This window comes from Ammodytes marinus, assembly GCF_949987685.1.
Source record: "Ammodytes marinus genome assembly, chromosome: 10".
Taxonomy (NCBI): domain Eukaryota; kingdom Metazoa; phylum Chordata; class Actinopteri; order Uranoscopiformes; family Ammodytidae; genus Ammodytes; species Ammodytes marinus.
In genome coordinates, this window is record NC_137214.1 from 17,126,860 (window position 1) to 17,154,400 (window position 27,541).

At 41.4% G+C, this 27,541-nt stretch overlaps 1 protein-coding gene across 2 annotated transcripts; it reads right to left on the reverse strand.

The window, feature by feature from the left end:
• med12 (mediator complex subunit 12) lies at positions 1-27,050 on the reverse strand. 2 transcript variants are annotated; one of them, XM_080034954.1, is made up of 43 exons: positions 26,917-27,050; positions 26,047-26,151; positions 25,760-25,951; positions 23,450-23,609; positions 23,057-23,232; positions 22,397-22,507; positions 21,769-22,044; positions 21,466-21,612; positions 21,012-21,111; positions 20,756-20,892; positions 20,458-20,589; positions 19,704-19,830; positions 19,305-19,534; positions 19,114-19,173; positions 18,799-18,972; positions 18,441-18,585; positions 17,530-17,648; positions 16,078-16,221; positions 15,804-15,967; positions 14,962-15,093; positions 14,621-14,848; positions 14,360-14,504; positions 13,890-14,010; positions 12,658-12,768; positions 12,447-12,560; positions 12,066-12,202; positions 11,274-11,453; positions 10,885-10,956; positions 10,614-10,774; positions 10,353-10,514; positions 9,946-10,147; positions 9,589-9,698; positions 9,314-9,449; positions 6,876-7,025; positions 5,845-6,207; positions 5,573-5,714; positions 4,509-4,723; positions 3,905-3,979; positions 3,499-3,728; positions 3,200-3,386; positions 2,215-2,481; positions 530-611; positions 1-417 (listed from the first exon to the last, which is right to left on the reverse strand). In XM_080034954.1, the coding sequence occupies exons 1-43, from the start codon at positions 27,016-27,018 to the stop codon at positions 380-382; spliced, it is 6,561 nt and encodes a 2,186-aa protein (XP_079891080.1). In that variant the 5' UTR covers positions 27,019-27,050; the 3' UTR covers positions 1-379. The 2 variants fall into 2 exon arrangements, with proteins under 2 accessions (XP_079891080.1, XP_079891079.1); XM_080034953.1 differs by having other exon boundaries at positions 20,458-20,622.
• Between the last annotated feature and the right edge of the window lie 491 nt (positions 27,051-27,541).

The following is a 27,541-nucleotide window of genomic DNA, read 5'->3' on the forward strand; positions in this document are numbered from 1 at the left end:
TACTGACATGATTTTTTAATGAGAAATACACGAAACTGAAAAAATTGTACAAATTGAAACAAAATAAAAAAATTGCATTATTCTTATAATTTCTGGTACTTTTTTACATAGACTTCCATTATTAACCATTATCTGTTTAATTCAGAGCAGGATCCTTCCTTCGATAATCCATAATTACATGACTGAAGTCAAAATATTTTCTGATCCTTGCCTCAGTGGTTGAGATGGGATTTGGTTCATGTGTGTGTGGTGGTCCTTTGTGCCTTGAGCGGTCTTCCCTCCTAACAGCCTACATGGGACTGGACACATTCATCTGCAGATCTGGGCCTCCTGACATAATAATGGCCTGTTCTCTGCACACTACTATAAACACGCATCATCAGTAATATGAACTCGTGCCCTGTCCTGGTTGTGTATCTGAAAAAAGGTGGGGAAAAATTCATTTTAAAAACAGGTACTCCATGTTGAAAAAAAATGCAGGCACACACAAATGGAAGGCGATAACAAAGCTTGAATGTTTCTGACTTACTTGAAAGTTGCTGTTGGAGCTGTCTGACCAGAGCTGCAGTCTGCTGCTGCTGTTGAGTCTGCTGCATTCCCTGTCGTGGGAACTATTATAGAGATTAAGACACATCGTTATCATGGCAATTTACTAATTGCACATACTTACCATTATCAATATTATCTTTTAAAAGTGCCTTCCCAGCTTTTAGATTGATTACTGACATTTCTAGGCAGCTAACAATGTCTTTTATGTTTTAGTCAGCAATGAGAAATAACTTGCAGAGTTTTGATTGGTCAACAGCTTTCATGACTACCGTATTTTCCGCACTATAAGCCGCAGGTGTTATAATGTTTAATTACCATATGTAAGAGTTTGTGCACAGAGGGGATTGTCGGGAAAGAGATGGCTGCTTGAGGAAGCTCCCATTTATTAACATTTCAACAAACAAGTTGCATATTTGCATAACGTACGTAAGTGTTACCATTTAGTGCAATAGTAGCTACTAGGGATGGGCACGAGTGTTTTCGCTACTCGTGTGATCGCTTGCATTCCTTGAGGATCAATCGATTCCTCGTTAAACTTTTTTCTATTTTTAGAATGCAACGCATCTGTTTACAGAACAACGGTTGACCGCAATAAAGCGCTCAATGCTTATGTCAAACAGTCACAGTTGCCATATAATATTAAGGATTTTTTTTCCAAAAGTTTAAAACACATTTTCCTCACTGAAAGTAATTAAATAGACGGGCCACAATTTAAACCAATCGAGTAGGTCTGCGATGGGGAGAAAAAAAGAGAAAAAAAGCATGGGCTGTAGTTGTAACAAAAAAAATAGCCTAAGTCACCATTTAAAATAAGAAGGGCAGCAGATAATATAAAATGATTGTCATACAATTTAAATACATATAAATAACTCACCAAAGCAGATAGCTGTAGGCCTATATCCAACCGCGTAATGCTCACTCCGTGTCCGTGAATAATTATTCCTCATTAACGGAACGTTACACCGGTCGGTTTTTGAATCTTATCCCCATATTCCCTATTGAAGGCTTCTTAACTTTTGTTGACTCGGAGCGAATGTGCCTGAAGTAAGCCTTGCTTCTTCTTTACTTTCCAAGCGGAGAGCACCTTGCATGCTCACCTGGAGTAGGCTACTCATTACTAACTGAGAGTAACAGGTGTCATCTCCCCTTTTTATAAACGTAACTTTATCATCTGCTTTGAAATAATTGGACAGTTATATTCCTGAAAATGTTCTGGAGAAGAAAGGAGAGACCGTGTTCAGCTCCGCGGTGCTGTGAAGAACACAGGCTGCGCTGCAGTGGCACGGAGGTGGCAGTTATTTGCAGTTGATGTTTGACACAACGCTCAGTTTATTGCACTTGCATCAAAATATTTAATTTTGTTAAACTTTATTTTATCCGTTTTGTGCCGTTTTGTACACTATATAACATTTTAAAATAGGGGCGGCCTTGGCCCGCCGGCCTAAAGGCTACAGACACTAAAAAAAAACGATTTTCCTCATCCACCAATCGAGATCATTTGAAACGAGGAGTACTCGAGTACTCTATTACTAACGCCCATCCCTAGTAGCTACAGAACATATACTGTGCTGTGTATTAACAGGGTCGAAAAATGGGGAAAAAGTCGCAGCTTATAGTCCGAAAATTACGGTACTTATTGTGCCTTGTCAGCTTGATTGGACCTACCATGGGTTGCTGGGGGGGCAGTGGCTGCATCCCTAGGCCCTGGTTCTGTGCCTGGCCTGGTGCTGCCGCCTGTTGCTGTTGTTGTTGTTGTTGCTGTTGTTGTTGCTGCTGCTGCTGCTGCTGTGGAGCTTGCTGTTGAGGAGGAACCTGCTGCTGCTGCTGTTGTTGTTGTTGTTGTTGCTGCTGCTGCTGCTGTTGTTGTTGTTGTTGTTGTACGGCCTGTTGCTGCTGCTGCTGTTGTTGTTGAACTTGTTGGGCCTGTTGCTGCTGTAGTGAAAATATACGGGAAAAGGTCAACTATTATGTACAATGCACTTTTTCAAGTTTTTTTTCCCACAATCATTTCTGTCCCCAGTGTGATAAAGAGACTCTCAAAGTATGAGGAAAAAACAATCCTCTCTCTTTTTCTCCACTTCCACCTTTCTGAAATCCTCTCTCCCCTCATGACATCACAACCGGAGAAGCCACTCCCCCCCCTCACTACCAGCCTTACCTAGCTCTACCTCAACCCCTAGATTCCACTGAGTCTAAATGGCAGTCCGCCCATATTTATCTGGTGGGCGGTGTTTGTGCCCCAAGACGAGGGGGATCTGGACAATCAGAGCAGACCGGGCTTTTTGGAACACGGGGCTTAGCTAAAACAGAGCGTTTCAGATATGGGGTGAAAAGAGGAGATTCAGCAATGGCACTGTGAGAGATATAAAGGTTTTTGGGGACACTACACCATGTAAAAAGTTTCTAGTAGGAACCCAAATTACAATTTTGAACCTAAAAATAAGCATAATATGTGACCTTTAAATAATAAAATTGGACTGATGATAATAGCCATTTGTTTCATTAATGATATTTCTTTGGCAGCTGACAGTGGCCAAACATTTGTCTAGATCTTAGTGCTTTCCCCTTTCAAGTTGTTCATGAAAATAAATCAATTTAGCTCAAGCATAGCTTAAGACCTGGATTAACTAATGATGATCAAGTGACATACTCTGAGTGCTTGTTGCCTGAGGTACTGCTGCTGCTGCTGCTGCTGTTGCTGTTGCTGTGCTGCTTGTTGCTGCTGCTGTTGCTCTGCCAGCATGGGATTGGGCCTCATGCCTGGATGGACGCCCTGGCCTCCCATGTGACTGAGACCGTGCATGATGGGATTCTGTTGGAGGGGCTGGTGGGCAAACCTGAGGGTCAACAGGAAAGAAAGAAGAAACATAAGAGCAGGTAGCAATGTAGCAAACACAAAATCAGGGACGTAAACCTTTCCATGTAAACTCCTTGGAACACAGTACTGACCTCTGTGCATTCTGCATACTGTGTGCGTAGCCTGGAGCCTGCTGGTGAACGTAACCACTGGGCCTCTGCTGCATCTGCCTAAGAGGGTCCACCACAGCTGGGTTGGCTCCAGGATGGGTGCCCTGGAAATTTTGGTTCCCATAGGAGGGAGGAACTATACCACCACCTTGGGATGGATGCTGCTGCATCCCCATGTGTGATCCGTACGTGGTATAGCCCTGAGATATGTTCTGAAGCAAAAAAGACAATGTTGACGATCAACACATCAGGAACATAATCTGTTTAAATCGGGATAATTTGTGTAGAAAACCCACATTATTTAGCATTAGTTTGTATAAATATTGGTGTTTGATGACAAATGTATTTCTGAGCAAAACCCCCAAAAAGCACAGAAAAATAGACTTACCTGAGATGCCTGCATTGAAGTATATGGTTGGTTTGGTGTTATTTGTCTCATCTGTTGCCCAATCATGCTATGATTCTGAAAGGAGAAACAACAAGTCAGCAAATAGCAAATATTATTTGTCCTCTACCAGGAGTAAAAGAAGATTTCTAGTTAGTTATTTTGCTAACACTAAGCATTTAGCATTTTACTTGAAATAACCATGTCATTCTCCTGTTAGACTTTAAGATTGGATTTAATGGCGCAGTTAGCAATTCACATTTGTTTTTGAAGTTTGAATATCTCCTCAGGATCCGCTACCTGTATGTACTATATGTGCGCTGAAAAGAATTAGTTTAATACACATCATAGGCTCTGTAAACAGCTAGCTACGGTGGGCCACTTTGTTTGCATACCCATTTAGGCTAGGCTGTGTATGAACACCAGATTTTTTTTCAGCATGCACACAGTACGTACAGGTAGCAAATCGTAAGAAGATATTTACTTATTTTGACAAAAAGTGATTTGGACGAGAACAACTGTTCTCCAGAATCGCTGACACCACCTTTAAGCAGCAATCTACTTGACTTTACCAGGTAGCTTAACCTGTCAGTGCAGGTGGACTCACCAGTCTGACCTGCAGCTGCTGCCGCAGTATTTGGCCCTGTGGCATAGTAGGCTGGGGCTTGTAACCCATTGGGTATTGCTTGTCCATACCCATCATGCCAGGCATTCCTCCTTGCATACCCGGAATCATGCCTGGGTAACTGGGCCGAGTGGACATCATTTTGTTCATTTGTGGGTTACGGGCAGGTCTGTATGGAGGTTCCAAACCTGGACCACCTTTGAAAGAAAGAAATTATATAAATTAACTTACATGATAGTAATTAGGATATTGTAATTTCAACTAGGGCCCGACCGATGTTGATTTTGGAATGCCGATGCCGATTATTTTCAGAGAAAAATTCAGATAACGATTAAATCGGCCGATTAAAAAACATATGTGTCGAAAATGTGCACAGGAACTTTTTCTTTATTGAAATACGCATTGTCTAAAAAAATAAAGTGCAACAAATATGTCTAAATTCAGACATTAAGCATTTTATCTTACTGCACCCAACCCTCTGGAACTCCCTCCCCTCAAACATCAGCATCTCAGACTCAATAAACTCATTCAAAACTCAACTCAAAACTCACCTCTTTAAAGAAGCATACTGACTCCACTTCAAACCTTAGTTTACATTTTTCTGTATTTTGTTTTCTTTTTCTACATGTATGATTCTCTATGATGTAAAGTGTCTTTGAGTGACCTCCAAAAAAGTGCCGTATAGATTCTAGCAATTATTATTATTATCAACAGCCAAGCAGTTGCAGGGGGAACTGTCGAGTGTAAATTAATCCAATGTATTACAACACACCTGCTGCTGCTGTAAAAAGGCTATAGCCTTAATGCTATTCATTTAGGCTACCTCCAGGGCAGCAATACATTTCACACATGATTGTTTGAAAATAAAATTCAATTAAAAAAATAGGCAGAAAATCAACAAAAAAGCGGCTGATTCCGAAATATGCTTTAATCAGCCGATTTAATCGTCCGGGCCCTAATTTCAACCAAAGGAAAGTTCTTAATTATTGCTTACCGATATTACTGATAGAAGGCGATAATGATGAAAGAATATGCCATGAACTAACCTGGAGGTAGAGGCTGGTTCTGTGTGTACATGTTCATGGTCTGCTGGCCATAAGGTAGCCTGCTATATGGAAGGTTCTGCATCAGCTCAGGTGCCATATTAGTCCCATAAGCTACACCGCCTGGTGTACGGTTCACAAAGTCCTGGTGAGGAAAAGGGAAAAATTACAAACTTTTAACTGATAATAGTCTCTTAAGTCAAGGAGACCAAAATATAAAGAATGCCTGTCAGCAACATTTTTATTGTGAAATAATAAACTCCAAAGCTACTGACCTCTGTCTTGGCGGCTGGAGTTTTCTTTTTCTTGTTCTTCTTCTTGTTGGAGTCTGCGGGCACAGCGGGCACACTCTTCTCTGGCTTCACTGCCTCCATCATCTTCTTCTCTGGTTCCTGGGAGACGGGCGTCAGAGGCTCCTCCTCTTCAGGGGGCAGGGGGAGGGGCTCCAGGTAGTAGCTCCGAGGTTTAGGCTTCAGGTGGGTGTGGTACAGCAGGAAACGTTGCTGCTCCTCAAATTTGGTGACCTTGCGATCCACGCGCACCGTACCGAACCAGCCCCAAGAGAGAGGGGCCGAATGTTTGAGACCCTCAAACACATCCCAGGGAGATATCTTCTGTTTGGTTGATACTTGAAGGCCCTGATGGATATAAAACTCTAGATTAGCATATGCTATAAAGATAATGTAATGACCTTAATGTATGTCTGTTGTTTATGAGAATAAATGCACTTTTCTTTAGCTGTTCATACATTCCCTTTAAGCAAAAACCATTAAAGCAAACAGGCTAACAAGACTGCTGAGAGTGTATAGCTGTAGGGGAGAACGGGGTTATTTGTCACACGGGAAGGTTGTCACAATCGTTATATCTCGGAACCAGAACGCGCTGTCTGTTAAATTTTGGTATGGAAATATCCACAACTGGGATCAGAGGTCACCTACATAGTCTTCCTTGGAGTGAAGGCCAGGACACACCAGTCCGACTACCCGAAAATGGAGTTTGCCGATTCAGGCAAAAAATCAACAAAACCCACCTCATGTGTATTTGAACCAATGACGGAGCATTTTATGCTGCGCACGCCATGAAAATTAGATAAAGTAACAATGCTGCGTTACGCAGCATCAGGCAGGAGATACAATGTGGCATCGCGCAGCAGCCGTCATCAATGGGTTAAGCTTCAACTTAATGTAGGAATGACTATTGAAAGATGTTTAGGTGATGAGCAATTCTCACTAGAGTAAAAAGTGTGCCTTGCCTACTTACCCCGGTCTCCCCTATGCCATATTACAGCTGGGAAGAAACCACGTACCTCCTTCTCAAATCCAGCGATCTTGTTGCCCTTTGTGTCTATTAGCGAACCTTGAGGTTCACAGGTAATGACATCGCGCATTTGCTTGGGCAGTGGCAGTAGCTGGCGAACCTTTTCCAAACTTTCCGACTGACGATCTCCGAGCTCTTTCTGTGGAAACAAAACCAGGTGCATGGTGGAACATTAAGGAATGAAAGGAAGTTTATTTTACAAGGAGAAAGTGAGGCTTTTGGACCCATTTCTCCACAGGAATTTATTCAAAATCATTGCTGGCGCGCAAAGTCATCAGATGATCAATACAGATGTAGTTAAAAATAAACCTTTTTTGTCTTTTTTTGTTATTTATTTATTTCACTTTTTTTCTGTATTCCTTGTAGTGGTGGGCCGATAACGGCGTTAACGGCTGCGTTAACGCCAGACTCTTATCGGGCGATAAAAAAAATATCGCCGTTAATCTCTTAATTCCACCTCCTGTTCGGCTCAGGGGAGATGCTGTTCGCCGTCGGGGTGAACCCCCTTCCGCACGTGAAGGCTCGCTTCACGTGCGGGAAAGCTATAGTGTGAGCGGCCACAGCTTGTATTTTGGTCATATCTAACACTGGACTGCAGGCCTATATAAAAGTGTTGTACCTTTGCTTTCTTTGGGTTAAAAAAAACTCCATCAACTCAGTATCCGTCTAGTCCAAAAAAACTCTGTCAGCTGCTGCTGCAGACGGTGTGCAGACGTGCTCGGAGAATCGGCATCGGCGCATCAACAGTCATTCAATGCAGCGGCAGTAATCATACAACCGAACGGTGTAGAAAGTCCCGTCAGTTAAAAATAGTGATCCAGATTTTAAATCCATGTTAAAATCGGAAGGATATAAAGCTAGTTAGCTTAAAAAAAGTAGCAAACATGTCAACTGTGATGTGTTCAGGCCGGCTCAGTAATATGATTGATGTGTTCAAATGCAACACAAAAAAAAAGAAATTTGAGATTTTGGCGAAACTTGTTTTCCCAGCAAGATAAAATAGATAGTAAAGATGGAATGGAATTATGACCTGTTTAATGTCCTATCTAGAGCTATGATCATATCAGCAATTAAAGCAATAATACAAGTTCTATTTCAACAAAATAATAGAAAATTATCAATTGTGATATCAATAAAGACTTGGATCGTTAAGGAGTCTTGAAAATGGTATCAATATCAATACAAATTAACTCTCCTGTCATCTGAGAGAAATTAAGATGATTTAATTTTTTTAACCGTTAGTATTTACCGGTTAAAAATATTATCGGTTGACTGGTTTACCATGGACATCCCTTATACTGTATAAATGTATATCATACATTGTATGTTTTTTTTTGTGTTATCCCAGTTAAGTTTATTATTAATTTTTTATCATTTAATATTACTTTTAATAGTTCCGGGACGTTGGAGCAATAACCTGGTGTTTTGACACTTCAGTCTGCACTGTGAATTTGAAGTAATGTTCAGTTTTTGAATAAAGATGCAGCATTTACAAATGTTTATTTTTTTTATCCGATTCATCGATTAATCGAAAAAATAATCGACCGATTAATCAATTATTGAAATAATCGTTAGTTGCAGCCCTAAACAATTCATCGTTACCTCTTATGGCCTACAGTTCAAAGTTCATGTTTAACTGAATAAACAGTTTGTAAACACAAGTACATCTTGTTGAACATTATTTATTTTCATCACCAATTATCATAGTAAAACAGCTTCCTCAAGCAGTTTGTGATGCATGTTGGAAACAGGAGATGAGCCCCTGGTCTGATGCGCCACCTGGCTTGAGAAACACGTTCTCAAAGACTTACTTTGAGTCATTATTTAGGAGCACACACATATTATGAATGAATTCAAATGAGCCATTTTAATCTAGATTAATCTAGATTAATTTCAAAATTAATCTAGATTAATCTAGATTAAAAAAATTAATCTATGCCCACCTCTAATTCCTTGTCTGTTTATGTGAGGGAGGGGGAGGGGAGAGGGTGTTGGGTGTTGTGTATGTATTGTATGTGTTTACTTATTCTGTTTTTTTTGGTCAATATGTAAAAAAAAACATAAAACCACTAAAATAAAAGTAAACAAAATATATATATTTTTGTAAGTGTGAAAACCTTTTGGTCGCACTAGGCCCCCACATTTTCAACAAATGTTTCTTTCTATTAAGGTAACTGTTTTGGCAGAAGATCTTGTCTATCTTGTGCAGTTTTTATTTGAACTTGTGGTATTTCTTTTTTTCCCCCATGGTGCTATGAATTGTTTTTCTTTCTCATTTGCCTCTTTTTGACAAATCTAAGAAAAGGAAAAACAAGGGCAAATGGTACTAGACTTTAAAAGGACCACAAACCAAGATGACAATAACTGAAAAGAGGGAAAATACTAGGTCTTAAAAAGTGGTGGCAGATGTTCAGACTCTTTTCTTACCCTGAGCTTCTTGACCAGGTTCATGTACGCCCTCTTGTTCTCCTCCATGCTGCCCTGAGAGATACTGGACATGTCAGCAGCCAGTGTGCCGTTAATCAACACACTCAGCATGTCCAACACTGTGGTGAAGAGCTCACTGATAAGAGAAAAAAGCACAACATTAGCGTCAGGCATATCAAGTGCCTGGAGATTTTAGCGTCAACAGAATTTGTGCATAAAAGCTTATGAAATCAGAGGAATCATGGAAGGGGTTATCTCTTTTAGCACACACTCACTTATTGGACTGCATGTCCACTGTTCCGCTGCTGATGATGTCGAGGAGTAGTACGGCCCACTCAGTGGTCTGCTGCGTGCTGCGCTGCACCGTGTCAAACATGCCACCCACCTTGAGGAGGAAAGTAAATAGTCATTCTCCTTATTACATGTTTGATCAAACCTGGGGGTTGGATTTGAAACAGAGAAGCAAATATTCTTTCAACTTCATGACATTAGGCCCATTTCTGGTCCATCATCATTTTCATAAAATAGGCCTGCTACTATGTGATAAACATCTAGGCCTAAAAGTCAACAAAACTAGTTATAGATGGATTATATAAAACCAGAGATGCTGTTTGTTGTGATCAAAATCTTACAAGATTTAGTCGCAGTTTCAGAGCCTCATGCATCATTTGCTTTGCTTTGCAGTCATCCTGGTACTGGTCTTCTCTCCAGTTGGTGACAATCTGCTGCACTTGGCTGTAGAGAGAAGTGAGGAGGCCTTCCCTCTGTTCATCCTGTCCCTTTAAGCAGGTCAGCACCAACGATAAGAATGGCTGCTGGCTCAGCAGAGACATACTGGAAGGAGGGAGGAGGATTGCATTTAATAAAGAAGAAGAAACCGTGTTCGGACTAGCTTCATTTGTTTAGCTTCCAATGCCTGTGAGAGTGGCACCAAATGAAAACGCTGGAATACAATATGCCAGATGCTAGCAAATCATTTTCCCCTTGTAGAACTAACATTTCAAAATCGAAATCGAAATAGAAGGGAATAGCCGCTTACCTTTTCTGTTTCTGCCTGTCCCTCTCCTTACGTGAGGAAGAACCCAGGTGCTGTCCTTTCTCCAGCTCCTCTCCTGCTGCCTTCAGCACATGGCCCTGAACAGAGGTAGGCAGCTTGGCTATCAGGGGAGCCACCAGCCACACACCTGACCGCTCTGATGAACTGCAGCACACAGTGCAAAACAAAACAATGTTAGGTGTCAACATCCCCAAGTACAAAGGACTAGGTATATCCCATGTGAGAAGAAAAAAAGATACACACCTTAAAATTGGCTTCATCTTGCTGCTGGAGCTGTTGTTGGATGCTGAGCCACCTTGGCCCACTGCTCCATTTCCTGAGGGGTTACTGGAGTTCATCTCAGCCGATTTCTGAAACACCTCGATGGTGGCCTTGGCTATGTTCTCCAGGAGCGAGTAGAGCTCCTATTACAAAGTACACAAGGACTCTTCAGACTCACTTGACAAAGACTACACTGTCAGTTGTGTTCTTAGTAAAACAAAATGCTTGGATTGCCCTGGAAACAGCAACTCACATTGTTTGTGCTCTGTTTGATCATCAGCTGCAGCTCCAGGGACGACTGTCTCATTGTCCATTGGTCCATGTTCTGCGTAAGAGAAAAGAGTTGAAATAAACATTATTTCCTTTATCTCGTGAAAACTCTGTTATGAGTGTGCACACTTAATGGCACTGATAAAGACATTTCCCCCAACAGCCCCTGATTCGGTCAAGAGAGGGCAGCAAAGCCTCACAGTTCTGATTCAAGAAAGACAACTTGTTCTTAAACCACACCCATGTGTTGGATGAGCTACTATAAAACTAAATAATATTTTGTTAAAACTCAAACATGGTGGATTCTCTGGCACAGGCAAAGATAAGGAAGTAACTGTTTCAACATTAAGCAAGTTTCTCATATTCTCCAACCTGTAGTATGCGTTTGATGCGCTGCCTCTGAGGGTTGTCACCGTCATCAGTGTCCAGCTGGCGATGTGGATAGCAAATGAGCTGCAGCAGCCGCTGGGCCTGAATGTTGACCAGCACGGGGTCCTGGAGGGCACTGCTGTCCTCAGACAGAGACTTGAGACAGCGCTCTCCCACCCATTCCTGCATGACAAGAACAAGAGGGGGGAAAAAGAGTGAGTAATGTGTCAGCGGTCAACAACTTCAGAGTAAACCAGTATCATGAACACATGAGTCATGCAAAAGTAGCTTGACTAAAGCTGAGGTGGGTGGTGGTGACCAAAAAAAATGGTGCAAGGGGATATTTCTCAGGAAAATAACTGCACACACCAGAAAATGTGTTTGATAAATGTCTCTTGAGGTCTGAGAGCCATGTCAAGCCCTGTGAGCTGCTGCCAGCTCTCTCTCGCACCCTCTTTGACATTCACAACTATGTGGCATAACTAACACCTGCTGCAGAAAATGATCTCATTGACGCTTTTAATGCATATTTAGCTTACTGCATTTAGAAAGAGCTTGCAAAACACCAGCGCTTATTAAGAGCATAGACAGAGCATTCATTGCTCTCAGATGGAGAAGACAACAACACTGATGATGCTGAAAATGAAAAGAAAGCATGCACGCATTTGTTTCAAACACATTATTGAGTTATCTAAGCAATTTAATTTTTAACCTCTTCCATTTTGCATTGAATGAGATCTGTGCTTGTGGATTACGTTGTTTTGAATATCATTTCAACCAATTTCATATCCTCACCTGCTGGCAGATGGTCTTCAGAACATACTTGGCATATACATCCAGGCTGGCTGTTTCTATGGAGACGTTGCGCTCCTCTGATATATCATCGAGGCCAGCAGGGTGTGACAGTCCTGAGCCTCTTAGCTCGGCATCACCTTCAACGACACGAGACCAATCAAACCCACCAGTCAAATCTACCAGTGCTAGCATGTTATTTGACACCATGTAAATCTCCATTAATTCTATGCATAATAGAAACTGAGATCAACATGAGGCAGATCAGAATTTGGCCTGGCAAACTAACCCAACGTTATCCTAACCTATATCATATTACACACCAAATCCTATATATACGACTGTCCCTGGGCTTAAACCTACTGACATGACAGATTTTCTTACCCAGCATAAAGACGGCTTTGAGGACAGCAAAAACTGCTCCGACAACTATGCTGTTCTGAGAGGCAGCGAGAAGATGGCGATCGCAAGACGACCGGATACCAACTGAGGATTTATCTGCATAAAGTCATAACAGCATTCAGTTAAAGAGCAAAACCTTTGATAAGCAGGTGGAAAGATTAATGGTAAAAAGCGTTTTGGTTGCGTTTAATACCTGACTTCACACCATCTTGGGGGACAGGGTTACGCTGTGGCGTCTTGAAAAGGTGCAACAGAATCCTGCAGGTGAGTCTGGCTCCTGGCTCAGAGTCCTGCTCACTGCAAGCTGAAGGTAAGGTAGCACACACACACACATGCATAGTGAATTGATTTTTTGGATACATTTAAGCCACAAAATCAAAAAATGTAAACCTCACACCAGATACATTTCTGATCATTCTGGATGAGGTGGAATTTCTAAATAGATCTGTTCTCTTGAGAAAGGGGGTGTGAGAACAAAGCATCTACTACAAGCGAGAGCTGCTGACATTTGGCATGTGCAGCAGCGTAATAAAATGAGCCAAAACCCAACCAAACTGCATGGCTGAATGGGGCTTTGTATCCAAGCTGGGAGAAAAAAAAGATTAACAGTGTCGAGAGAGAGAGAGAGGCACTTCTGTGGCCAGCTACGTTTACTCTCCTCTCTGATAGAAGTAATGCATAACACAGCTGGGTATTCCTTCCTACAAGCCAAGCTGCAACACTCTGGCTCACCCATAAGTAGAAAGCCTAGGGACTGTAGTACATATACAGTATAGATGCTTAGGGAGGTGGCATGGATAGCCATGGTAAAGATGTATCACGCACATATGAACAAATTAAAATTAGTGGGATTCTTTTAATTATTATTCTAATTTTGAAGGATAGATTAAAGCAGGGATTCTTTTCAACTAAAAGTACTTGTTCCCCAGTGGGGACTTCTGCAGATCCCAGAGTGTACAGGGATAGATCAAGTAGCTCAGTAAAATGTCAATTATGATTTGATCAAAACAATATTTCACATACTGAGTCCGCTGTTGCATCTTAACAGTTATATAAAATTGATGAATAAATGGTAGAAATAGATAGTAAGAAGTACTTGGAAAATGGTGAAATAGCTAAAGTTGTGGATACAGGTTTGAAAGATAAATATAATGGAATTAATTTATGCCAGAAACACCCAGCTTCTCCCACTCCAAGTGGTTGTAGTGCCAAAACACATTAGTCCAATCTGACATTCAATCATATGAAGTCAATGAGTCAAAATGGATTGAGGAAAGCACAGGTTTTAACTGGATGATGATCTGTTAACCCTTGTTCCTTTTGCATCTATTTGGCAGTACGCATTTTTGTGTATCAAGTTTTTTCTGATTCAGGTAGATGGATATATCAGTTTATTTATTCCCAAAAGGGATATATAATCCTTACCTGCATTGAGAAGGGAAGGAATGGCCACACAGCGAACCAGGTCTTCTAGTAGTAGGCACTGTCTAGCAATGAGAATAGCTACGAAGGTCGCCAGGGAATCATGGAAGGACAAATCGCTGACCTGAGGGACACCAGCACAGATATCAGCTGCATAGTTAATGCTGTGAGATGGGAACAGCTACTTAGAAAATAATTAAATATAAAAATGGGAATTTTATTAGAATGAAGGCAGCAAATAGTATAGAGAAAAAACTGTTTGGGCAGACAATATTACTGAAAAAATGAGTTACAAAGAAACAGAAAAAGGGAACTTGAATCCTTCAACCAGAATGTACAAGCAAGTGACAGAAAGAGTCAAAGCCATGTTCTATGAAAATGGAATTGGTGAAATCTTGTGTCCCAATCATAAATGGAAAAACCTACGCCTCCGGACTCCCATTAATGCTTGTGTGGAACATACATCCACTTACATCTACGTTACACAGCAAATCATTGAAGCCACAGTTGCCGTTGTTAGAGGAGCAGCAGAGAGCCTTGAGGATGCCCAGCCATTCGGCGCTGAGGGAGCGACAGTACGCCGTCAGCTCTGCACACAGGATCCCGATATCGTTCACCCTGAAAGCAACATTAATGTGATATGGATCAACAGCCCCAAACAGAGCAAGAAAACTGCTGAATTCTGAGTTGTAAACATGTAAAAAATTTAAAAAAAGCACACAACACACACACACCTCTCAGGGTCTCTGTGGTCCACACACACATCCATGAGAACGTTACAGACGAAGCTGTAGCGGTTGGCTGGGCTGTCGTTGAGGATCTTGCCCACCATGGAGTGGTTGAAGTTGTGGGCCGAGGGGTTAGCTATGGCCTCCATCATGAACACAGGGTCCCAAAGCATGTTGGAGTCAGACGGGTCGATGTTGCAGTAGATGGAGTTTTTCACTTTGGAGCAGAACTCACTAAGGCGAAAATACAAGGGAAAAGTATAAAAGGACAATTTCCGTACTAGAAATAAATAAAAAATAAACAACTAGGAATTACATTACAAATCAATGAAGATTCATTTTTCTACCTGAAGATCTCGCCAAACTTGTTCTTGAGGTGACTGCAGGACGTGTAGAGGTCGTACAGGTAGGCCAGGATGCAGCGCTCAGCAGAGGAACAGTCTGCCGGATTCACACCCGATTTCACAGCGATGCGCAACCTGAGAACACAATCCCACGCATGATTCAATAAGCTGTGTGCATTACAAAAACAAGTCAGACAATTTGGGAAATGCTTTTCCTTCTGTTTTCTATCTAAGATTGACTGTTTTACTAGAGGTTATGTGCCAGCAACATCCTGAAAATATAGTCCCGTTACTTATCAGCAATCCTTGTTTTTTTTACGACTGTTGTATAAATCAATACTATGTTAATAAGTGTATTTCCTATAATGTTCAACTACTCTGCACAAGCTCTTCTTTTACATTTAATTACATTTATTTTAATTAGAGGCTTGATATAAGCTATCGTTAGGCTATCCTTATCTTTTAACGCTTACGGCATTAAGCACATGCTTTAATCCAAAATGATTTTTCAACCAGTGCAACAGCAGAATCAGCTAAAATTTTCTGAATTACTAACATCGCAAAAAAAAGGAGCTCTGGCTTGTCAGCAATCCTGTTGACAATAAAACCCTCTTTAAAAACAGTTAATGAGATTTGCAGAGCGCAAACCAATTTATTTTTTTACATAATGTTCCAAACCCCAAAACATCCTTTTTACTACTTTGATTATACATGTTAAAACTCATGTATTAACAGTTAAGACTACAAATGCAAACAGGTTTAGGCCGCAAAGCAAGTCTTCGCATAACAGTATCAGATTCTGAAGCGGCCTTAAGTAAAAAAAAAAAATAATAATCAAAGCTTACCCATCAAAAACCTGCGCTGTCTGCTCAGGATTGAGAATGAGGCAGGAGTGGTACCTCCTCAGCACGGCGACGATGCACAGACACAGGCCGGTGGTGTAGCTGCCCACCAGGTTGGACGACTTCAGCAGCAGCTCGGCTTCCACCAGACTCAGCTCGTTCAGAAGCTACAAAACACACAGTTAAATGGATTTATTTTAGTAAACTAAAAAATGAGATGTGTTTTGGATGTATCCATGTTAAATGACATAGCCTAAGTGATGAGGTTGCCCCTTACCTGAATAGCAAAGTCTATGAGGCCACTTATATTAAGGGAGTACTCCATGAGGTCAAAGATGAACTGGATGTGCTGGACGAGAGGCAGGTGATAGGACATCCCTAAGGCGAAGCTGTTTATCTGTTCCAGCACATTTCTCGACACCTGCACACAAATCATATCGGAACATCATTAACATGCAGACACAACACATTTACCGGCCTTGGTGTTTGCACAATAGAAGGGCTGCAGTTCAGCAGAGGGCCAATACACTCTCCATTCAAAACAATCAGTAACTTTCAAGCAGCAGCAAATTACTTTTTCAGCCACTGTAATTTTTTTGTTATTGTAGGGAGACGAATAAGACAGTGAGAGAGACCAAAATGGAGTAATAATTAATAATAATAATCAGACAAACTTTGGGTTTTGGAACAAATATCTCTCGGCTCATACTCTATAAACTCAGACAACCGATTAACAATGGGAAATATTCCAAATTTCAATGGCTGGCTAGCCTTCTCTCCCTTTTTCTAGTCTTAATGCTAAGATAAGCTAACCACTTCATTGCTGTAGCTTCATACAAACAGTTATGCGGGTGGTGTCACTCTTTTCTTTTAACTTTCCACAAGTTCCATAAGTGCGTATACGGGGGGCAAATCATTTAAAATCTGTATTCGACAGAAACTTGCTTCTGTGCATACTTTAATTACAACCTTGGAAATGCAAATACAACTGTGACTCATTTTCGAAATGCAAAGGATTTCAGATTTTATTAGGGCTGCAACTAACGATTATTTTGATAATCGATTAATCTGTCAATTTTTTTCTCGATTAATCGATTATTAATCGATTAGTGCTTTGGTCCGTAAAATGTCAGAAAATGGTGAAAAATGTTGATACATTTTTCAAAGCCCATGTTAACGTCCTCAAATGTATTGTTATGTCCGAAACACACAGATATTTCAGTGAACTGTCATAATAGGGTTAAAGAAACCAGAAAATATTCACATTTGAGAAGCTGAAGTCAGAGAATTTGGATTTTTTTTATTAAAAAAATACTCGAAACGATTATCAAAATAGTTGGCGATTATTTTAATAATCGATTAATTTTCGATTTGTCGATTAATCGTTGCAGCTCTAGATTTTATCATTTGTGGGTGTGTTCTTGATCAACTACATCGTCCGCTACCAACCTCTATCACAGAGATATCTTAATACCATAAGCTCTTCTGTGATCTTAAGTGAGAGTCAATTTGAGAGAAATATCCATTCAAATTGTATTCATCTCTCAAGAGGAATCAAAATACATTCAGATTACATTTACATTCAAATGAGTCACCTTGGATAGTCATTTGTCTTTAGGCTGCTAAAGCATTTTCATGAAAAACCCCTGAGGCTAGTCCCCAAACAATTAGGTTGAGTGATGGCTCCATACACTGAAACATGAGACGTAATGAGGTTTGCGGGTCTAACCTGGGAGGTGACTTGGTGCTGGTCAAAGTGGGAGAGGTGCTGGAATTTAGAGAAGATATCCTCTGCAGTGGGAAAGGCTTCCGGCTTACTCCTCTTCCTTTTTTGCCCCTCCTCCCCTCCTGCACATGTGGGAAAAGAGAGGAGAAGAAAATAACAACATAAGAGGAGGGAATAGCAAGCAACTCATAACCGGGTTTTCCTTTCCACTCTGCTGAACAGACCAGCAACTGGTTTGTCATCTTATTTTCAACCACTGTCGATTTAAAGCTTCAGTACAGAGGGCATTTTTATACAGGACATTTAAGGAGACGGAAAATGGGATTTTTCCTTTAGAAGATCGTCATCTGTGAGCTGAAGGTCACCATGGGCTCACAGCCATGTGATAAGGGGACACACAATGCCAATCTATGCAATTATACCTTTGAGGAAAAGCTTAAATCTCCTTATTAAGGTCAAATGTATCTGAGATAAAGCAGTTGTGAACAGATGAGAGCTATTAGCATAGAAATTGGGTGGAAAGAAGATTGAGAGATGCGACCCCTTCACGGTCGATAAAAGAAAGAAAGGTTGTTCTCTTAAGAAGGTGAAGAAGAGAGGGAATACAAATGGAAGGAAGGGACAGTTATTATGAGGATAACAGATGGAATAGTAGTGGACGCTGGGAACAGGGAGCCATCAGCCAGCATGGGAAAGACATTTTTACAACCACATCCAAGTATGATACAGTTCCTGCTTTCTACACTCAGGTGACTGACAGATTTTCCCGTGCGGAAAACGTTATCTTAAACGGCAGTCTGCTAACCAGACACACGGCATGCCTGCAGCGTAGATAAAGTAAAACAAACAGGTCGTAAATGGGGAAAGAGTGAAAATGAAGCAATCGGTCAGAAGCTGACAAAGCTGAGGTTTACCTGTTTCTGCTGTGCTTTTGCGGTTGAGCACCTTCAATATGTCTTTGGTGATTTTCTTGATGGCGTGTCGTGCCTCATCTCTTAGTTTGCCCACACCATAGAGGACCACTAATCGCTGGTTGCACTCGTGGCTAGCGCTCTCCTCCTAAAAAATATAATTAAAAATAAGAGACAAAAATATGCTCAGAAAATTGGATGCCTCCGCTAACCTGAGCATCAAAGCAAGACACACGCTCAAAAATAAAAAAAGGATTTTGGGCCCTGACAGATGTGACAAGCTTTGAGGCATTTGAATAAATGTTCGATAGCAACAATGTTTTCACATTTAACAATTTAAGACCAAAGTAAATTCTCTTACCTGAGGAATAGGGAAGTGCGTGGCATACTGAATGTGGCGAGGTTGCTCATACAGCTGAGGGAAGGCTGGGTCCATGCCCTTGTCCTTACAGCCGGCCTTGCTGTCCTGCTCTGGAGCTGACTTCTCAGGAGAGGGGCTGCCCTTGGACTCGCCGTGCATTGGAGGAGAGAACATCTGCAAGGCGAAAGGAAGACTGAAATGACTTCACGCAAAAGGTAATGTGAGGATTTCTTGTCATTTCCAAAACATATCACTTGATTCCAAACAATATTCACATAATCACTATGGAAGGCAATATTAAAACGTTGTATGCACCTCGTCAAAATTAGCACTGGAGTTGTGATCGATTTCCATGGACTCCGACAGGCCGGTATCCTGTTGAACAATAAGAAAATAACCTCATGTTAACCCTCTTTCATACAATAGCTGTTACTTTGTTCTGTTGCACTTAATGACTCATAAGCCCTCTCTTCTATACACCAACAACAGATCCAACTCCAACATGCCTCCATCTTGACACTGCTGCCCGCCTCCTGCTCCTTGCGCTCTGAGTCATCGGAGGGCTCGTCGCTAGGGGAACGGGGGCGTGGCAGGTGGGAGTCAGAGGCCAGGTCGCCGCGGGAGATGAGCGTGCACATGTAGATGTTGTGGGAGAAGACGTCATGGCGGATCTGCTCGCAGAACAGCAGCACCAGGTTAGAGAACTCCACTCGTTCGCTTTCGTTCCCCGGCTCGGCTAAAAGGAAAGGGGATTTGAATCATTTAATAGCAGCCAGGCCCCCCCCCCCCAATTGCTAAGTCATTTATGATTATTATGCAGCGAGGTGATGAAATGAGAGACGAAGACAAAGGGATATAAAGTTCCTCCAGTGTCAGACCAAGATTGAAAACGGAAAGAGACTTACTCAGTGTGGGGGCCTGAGTGTCGAGGAATTGGAGCAGCACCTCCTGAAAGACCGGTAGTGTTGCGGCCGAGAGTGAGCCGGATGACACAGAGCCCTTCTCATCCACCACCTCCGACTCACCACACCTCTGCAAACAAACACATACACACACCGGACAGAAAACAAACAGTAAAACAGTATTAGAGTGCTATATGTACTAAACCAATTTCCAAGCTTTTCCTCATTTTTAGAAAATATGGGTTATGGGTTCATGGTAAATGAAGAAAAACAAAAAATAGATTTTCTTTTACAATTTTTTAAGGGTGTTTTGCGATATGGCTATAGAATATGTTGTTACTATAGAAAATAAAATACTGGGTACAGCCTTGTGTCTATCTATTCTATACACACACACACACACACACACACACACACACACACACTTATATACCCACACACACACGTTTCCAGAATGCTTAATAATGCTGCTAATGGAGTAGCAGTGTTTGTGGTGTCGCCAGCTTGTTTCATGACACCCTCGCACATTTCGATGACTTTAGAAAAGTGTCGTACATGGTTGAATCTGACAATCTTATAGAGCGGAACAGGAGACGGCCTCGAACAAGAACAAGATAATTACAAAAAAAAAAAACATCTGTACTTAAGCCCTGTTTATGTTGTCCGACATGACAGTGCAGTTATCGGCTTAGCCAATTGGACAGACGGGGGACACGTAGTAGTAACTCACAGAGGCTGAGAGCTGCGTCTCTCTTACCTCGGCTTCTATTTCAGCCTGTCTCTTTTCCAGCAGCTTGGCAACCACCATGGCCCTGTGCCTGCCTGAACGCTTACAGCACACTGCCCATTCACAAAGCAAGGTCACCACAGCATCATCATCCGGTGACATCTGCACAGGAACATCCGTTATGAGAAAATGTGTCTAAAAATAGAAGCACTTGTCACATTTTGAAACCTGATAGAACAGTCATCACAGTAAAGATGGTGGCATCAAAATCCCCAACTGGTTCATTTGTAACAAAGAATTTGAGAAATAGGTAGGAATGGATCCTTACCTCGTGGCCATCTTTACTCTGGCCTGAGCCAAATATCCGGTTGTACAGGGAATCCAGTGAGTTGTTGAAGTCAGACTTCTCAAAGCTGTGGTTGTCTAGAACCTCCAGGGTGTGGAGAACCCTCCCGATTGTGAACCCTGGCAAGAGATTATGGAAATCAATTAAAAACACTGACCGTTATGTCCTTCTCACAAACACCTTGTACCAGTGAGCTGCAAACAGCTGACTGCACAGATAACGATGACAAATTTCGAACCTGCAGTGGTCTCCTGGCACTTGTCAAACGACCACCTGAACTCCACCGCCTGGCCCCGCTCCTTCACCTGCTCCTCGATTTCCCTCAACTTTGTACGGACCTGTGGCGACAAAAAACGATTTACTTCACATTGAAAAACAATAACAACAATTGAGAGAAGTATTTCGTTCCTTGGCCTTAAATGGCAAGAATTGGAACGTGATGGGAATATAATAATCTTTATTAAGGACTCAGATGGTCCACTCACATCCAACATACACACACACATAGAACACTATGTGTGTGTGTATGTTGGATGTGAGTGGACCATCTGAGTCCAATAATCTCTTCCGCTGTATTTCAAGTTTACCTGTAGTGCTGTACTTAACAAAAAGGAAACTGACAACAATCTACAGTTTGCGTTGACAACACTGGACTCTCATGTTCCACTATGTCAACATTGATGAAGGTTTACCTGCTGTGTGAAGGCAGTGTTGCCCCCAGGCATTGGTAAACCGGACGGGGCGATGGGCAGGAGGTCCAGAGGGGAACCGGTTTTGTTTCTGCTGTCCGTTAGAGAGTAATGCCACACCAGAGCACTGGGACAACACAACACTATGCTCTGATAGTGACAATCACAAGTCACACAAATAACAGGGGAGAGAGAAAGAAATGTAGGTAATAAGTGAGTGAATAGTCTTACAATTTAAAAAGTTTGATAATATAATTTTAACATATTCCACGTATTATATATCAGTTGCAAAGAGCACCACCGTACCTGTAACATGCAGCTGAGGCCGAAGACAAGAGGCCTGTGCTGGGGGCAGATATAGAAGTCTGTGAAAGGCGTTTGTGGCTGGTGGTTGCCTCCTGTGGGCTGTGAGGTTGGGGTGGGGGGCAGGGCGTTACTCTGCTGTGTCAAGATGCCGTGGGCTTGATGGCTGCCCGCGCCAGGGCCCATGCTCCCGTCGCTTAGCAACAGGTTAAGGCGACGGGTGCAGAAGTAAGCCAGTCGCCGTGACAAGTAAGCAGACTGCACAAACTCCCCGGAGTACTGAGAGGGAGAGAGATTCACGGCATTACCCACAAGCACTTAGTGTCCATTAACATCACACGGCTTTGGAAAACAGAAATAAAATGGAAGGACTCCGCTACTGCAGGGGTCCCCAGGTGGGCATCTGTCATCATCGCCACTAAAGTGCTGTGTGGACGAGGCACACACACACAACTGTTGACAGCCGTAGAGAAGGCCTGTCATAACGCCAAAGCGGCTAGTGTGTGTGTGTGTGTGTGTGTGTGTGTGTAACAGTGTACAGATGTGTGAATGGGCAAGACTAAGCAATCTGTGAATGCACGATGATGACATGTGACACAGACGTATAAAGTGAACAGAAGGGAGGATATACCTGCAGTAAAAGGGGCAGCAGAAGTCTGAGGAGCTCGTCTTCGCCGGGTCGCACTTTCTCGAAACACTCCAGCACCCACGTCAGGAACTCGTGTCTGTCCAGCATACCGTCCTGAACAGAGAGCAAACCATGTGCATGTTAATAACAAGCGGATGGACACGGAAGATACTGAGTTGGGGGGGATTCATTGATTGAAAGAGGCAATGTTGATTGTACGCATCTGAAATATTAAAAAGGCAGACATAGGCAGCATTTTCTCTAGCAGGGAAAACAGTACGGAAATGCGCTACTGGAAAAATGTACAGACAAATTAGGGCTGCGCAATTCGCAAATCGCGGGAAGTTCCAATATTTGTTAAAGGCAAAATGTGTGTCAAAATACAATTTTAAGTTAAAGATTGGCATGCTGCTGAGATGCCACAAAAATCACACCATGATCATTTTAATGTTTTTTAATGAAAATTAGAAGAATTTAAACGTGATAATATCCTCTAATGTCGCAAATCATATCACAATTGCAATATCAGTCACACAAATCGTAATTAGAGTTTTTTATTTTTGAAAATCATGCAGCCCTAAGTCAAAGTCTTCTTATAATTGTCTTTGATAATCTACAACATGTTAAACGACAACAGTGTTCAAAGCAGCAGAGGGAGCAGACCTGGAACATGAACATGGCGAGCTTCTCATTGTATTCCCACTGCTTCATGGCCGTCTCCACATCGGCGGGTGTGGCTGGTATGGGGGAGCTGCAGCCCTGACTGGGAAACTGTCTGTAAAACTCAGCCACCTTCTGAAGCTGCTCCCACAGGTACTTGGTAATGATCTGAGTCCATTCTTCACACACAAACACAAACAAGATTCCCCTTGAAGCAACCAAAATTAAATAAATGGCAGAACACACAATTGTTCTCAGATATATTTCTCATTATCCCACAGAGGAAAGTAATTAAACAAAAATATACATTTGAACTTATCTTTAGCCAAAAAGAAAGAAAGAAACGATAACCCAACATGCACTGCTTTGCAAAAATCCACAAGGTAGCTCACTTACCTATACAAGGGTCGATCACGTGCCGCTTCTTGACTTTTGTTTCTGTGATAGCTGCGTGATACGCACAGGTCATCTTGATCATCCATGCTGAACGCATGACAGGGACTGCATATTTGGCCAAGTATCCAAAAACCTCCTCCTTTTTGCTGAAGATAGGAACCTATGACAAATACATCGTCTGTGTGTCAGTAATGCACAGAAGACACAATGTACACACCAAATAAATATGTGACAAAATGTCAAAGTAATTTATTCATTTTTGTATTAGTATGACAAGAGCAGTGGTTATCACTTTTTCCAAACAGCTGATTGTTCAATAGCCATGTTCTACAAGGATGACACAGTCAAAATTTAAAAAAAACATTGTATACAATACTTTATACATTTGTAGTACACGTTCCTTCTAAATGACAGAAATACTGTTTTTCAGGAATACCGGTCTCTTGCAATGAAATAACATTTCATTTATATTTCAAAAATACATCAACAATGAATACACGGGAGGAATTGTGTGCACAGTTTTAGTCAAACACATCTGCTATGTTATAACAAGTTAAATTATTCTGTGGTCTGAATAAAGTTGCTGGAACATGGTGGTTAACCTCTGGAAAAGTGATGTATCAAAGTCATGAATAAACACAGGCATAATGACAGGCTATCCTACACTTACGAACAGTAATATCAGCTTTGCCTTAATACCCGACGTTTTTAAATGTCATGCCATAAAAAAGCTTAGAGAAAACTATCTCTTTGTGAGATAATGAAATACCAATAACACCTCACCAGACCACAATCTATAAATAATAGACTTTCGAGTTTCAAAAAACTGAACTAAAAAAAATTAAACATGTTTCCACTGACTAACCATGACATGCATTGTGTTTTGGGTCAATACACTCACACAAGACAGACAATAGACATTGATTTACACAAAAAACAGTGGGTTGTTTGTAACAAAGAAAAACACAAACGAATACACTGCATTGCTCTCTTTTTCCGAATCATTCTTGTTTTGGGATTTTGAATTGAATCGCCCAGGAGAGTTTTGCACGTTTTGGGCGACAGCTTTATCACCGCGACCATTCGTGATCTTATCTTATCTTTCACAAAACCGACGACCTACATTTGTCCAGGCGGTAACATGGCTCCTCTTATAGCGTTGTATGCTGTATGTCTTTTAAACAGACCTTGAGTCTCTTCATTAAAGCAATAATTATACTATTAATAATAATTAGAAAACTTGAGCCTGGTCTGTCACAGTCCTTTCCAGACTATTATAAGTGGATTTATATTTGAAGGCCAAAGTTGCAAAGATATGTTGCAACAACTGATGTAAACATTCACCAGTTAATCTGCATTGTGCTAGTATATCAGCTTTAAAGGGACACTGTGTAACATTTTAAATAATTTATTAGCTAAAATCAATATCCTCATTCATAAATATGTCCTTATTGGTGTAAAAACACCTCTGCCAATAATCTGAATAATACTCCTGAGCGGAGAATTTAAAATATTAATATACATTTTGTACATTGAGAGGGTAAGTCTTATGGAGGAATCCATGTTGGTTGGAATGTCATCAGGTGCATTGTTTAAAATGTAGAATTGTTCTTGTCCTTGAAGGCCACTTTAGCTTCTGTTATTATTCAAAAGGGGTGGGGTTACCCAGGGAGCGTTGCATTCTAGAACTTTCTAGAATTTACTTGATGATGTCATATTACGCACTGCACCTTTAAACCTGCAGTGTGTAGAATTTTGGGTTTTATTTCCTAGCAGATTTTGTAGAAAGTAATTATAATATCCATAAGTACATTTAATTTAGTGCATAATAGCTGAATTTTTTTTTTTAATTATTATTTTTTCCCTTAGAAAGGGTCTCATATATGTCCATATTTCTGCATATTTTGGACCAAGGCCTAGTGCAACTATGACACTTTCAAGATGGAAGTGTCATAGTTGGAATGTCATCAGGTGCATTGTTTAAAATTTAGAATTGTTCTTGTCCTTGAAGGCCACTGTAGCTTCTGTTATTATTCGAAAGGGTTGGGGTTACCCAGGGAGCGTTGCATTCTAGAACTTTCTAGAATTTACTTGATGATGTCATATTACACACTGCACCTTTAATATTGGGGTTTGGTGAGAGCCTGATAAATCTACACCGCTGGGTTAGGGTTAAATATTGGAAACATGAAACCAATCAACAACAATCAAACTAAATGGATTAACCAGACAAGCACAGTGTAGAGGCAGGGTGCACCAGTTTCTGCACCAGTTAACCCAACATGAAGACCCCCCCGTTTAGTGACTCACCTTTTTAGCGAGCTGCGTTAGAGGTTTAGTTCCCGCTAAATCCGTGAACCAATTATTAATGGAGCTCTGCGACCTCGCTGTGACGGGCCAGAAGTTATCCTTGAGGTTGACCTGTGGCTTACGCTTCCCTGTGTCCTGAAACGTGTTGTAGCGCAGCTTCTCGGCAATGATGCTGCTGAAGTTTGAGCTGATCTGCAAAGCATTGAGGGGGAGCATGTATGAAGGACAACGAAAAATCAACAAACAAACAGTAAAGGCAGTGTGCAGGGTAGACCATGAGTGTTTACCTTTGATGGGTTGAAGTTGACATTTTTAGCACTGCCATGTTCATCACCTGACACAGCCGGCTGGTTATTGAATCCTTGTTTTACGTTCAGTGCAGTCAACTCATCCTGGAGAAAAAACAACAACACACATTTCAGTGTATTTTGGTAATTAAAATGTACTATTGTCTTATCTATCCTCACCATGTCATATTAACTTATCCCAGACCACCAAGGGGTTAGTTTAAGGAAATCTGGTTATGGGCCTCTTTGGGGAAATTGCCAACTATAAAAAAGGAACGTTACTCATCAGAGATATTTGTAGCAACGTGATGCGAATACCTCGGAGGTAAAGCAGTCAGATTTCCATCTACATCAACAGATTACCTCGGGTTAATAATAGATCAGGAGGCCACAAGCACTATCCAGCTAGGCTAAACACCCAACCTTCAAAAACAAGCTTAAATTTAAAGCTTGCAGGTCATGAAGGTTAGTTGTCTGTGCAGGTTTAGATCACGTTAACTCGTTGGACCAAAACATCCAAGGCTAGCCATCAATTACCAGCCACGCACAATCCAAAAAAAGCCAACGCATATTGTTTTTCCATCACAAAGCAAAACACTGGTCGCAGTTTTTATCTAACTGCGAGGCATTCGCCAGCCGACGAGCTAGCTTAGCCAACTCTGGCGTCCAACGAACCGGTTGTTTTCCAAGTAAGCTGGCTTACAAAACTGACAACTAGGTGCAGTTCATTGTTATTGCTAGGCCCAAATCGTCTGGAGGGCTTGCTAAACAGGCTAGCTGCTGTTAGCTCGCACAGCTTCTTGACTGTACACTATCTTCCCCCAAAAACAACATTCCCGTCCCTTTAGATTGCATGTGGTAAACTCAGACCTCTTTCTGCTTCGGATCTTGTGGATAAACGTCGGGAGGGCCGAGTCGGGGCCGCTTTAATGGCCGGTGTTCGTAACTTAGGATCCCGAAAGCAGCCATCATCCAGCGGCATCACAGCCAGGGCTTTCCTCCTCCCCAGCAGCCCGAGCCGAGCTACAACAACCAAACACACTTCCGCTAAGGGTTCATCCCAGGACTTCAAAATAAAAGTGAAAAAAAAAAAAAACACAGCCTACTGCACTTAAAAGCAACCGTTCTTTCTTTCTTTTTGGGCTTAAATCCAGCTAAATTAGATTTTGTAAATTGGAATTTGAGAAGTACAACATTTACGCAATTTATTTTCAATTGTATTTAAAATGTGTTTTTACATTTCTACTTTCTATTAAAATATTCTTTGAATTGCTGAGAATATTCTTTATGTTTCTGTTTATTTCCATGTTTATCATCCAAACCAACAGACCAAGGCAAATTCCTAGTAGTGTAAACTTGACAATAAACCTAATTCGGACCTTTGTAAATCTTTGCAAACACCATTTGCATTTAGCCTACAAGTAGCCACATTCTGACCCTGACTGAGTTAGGTCCCAAAATAGGACCAACAAATGACTCAATGTGTTTGTTAATG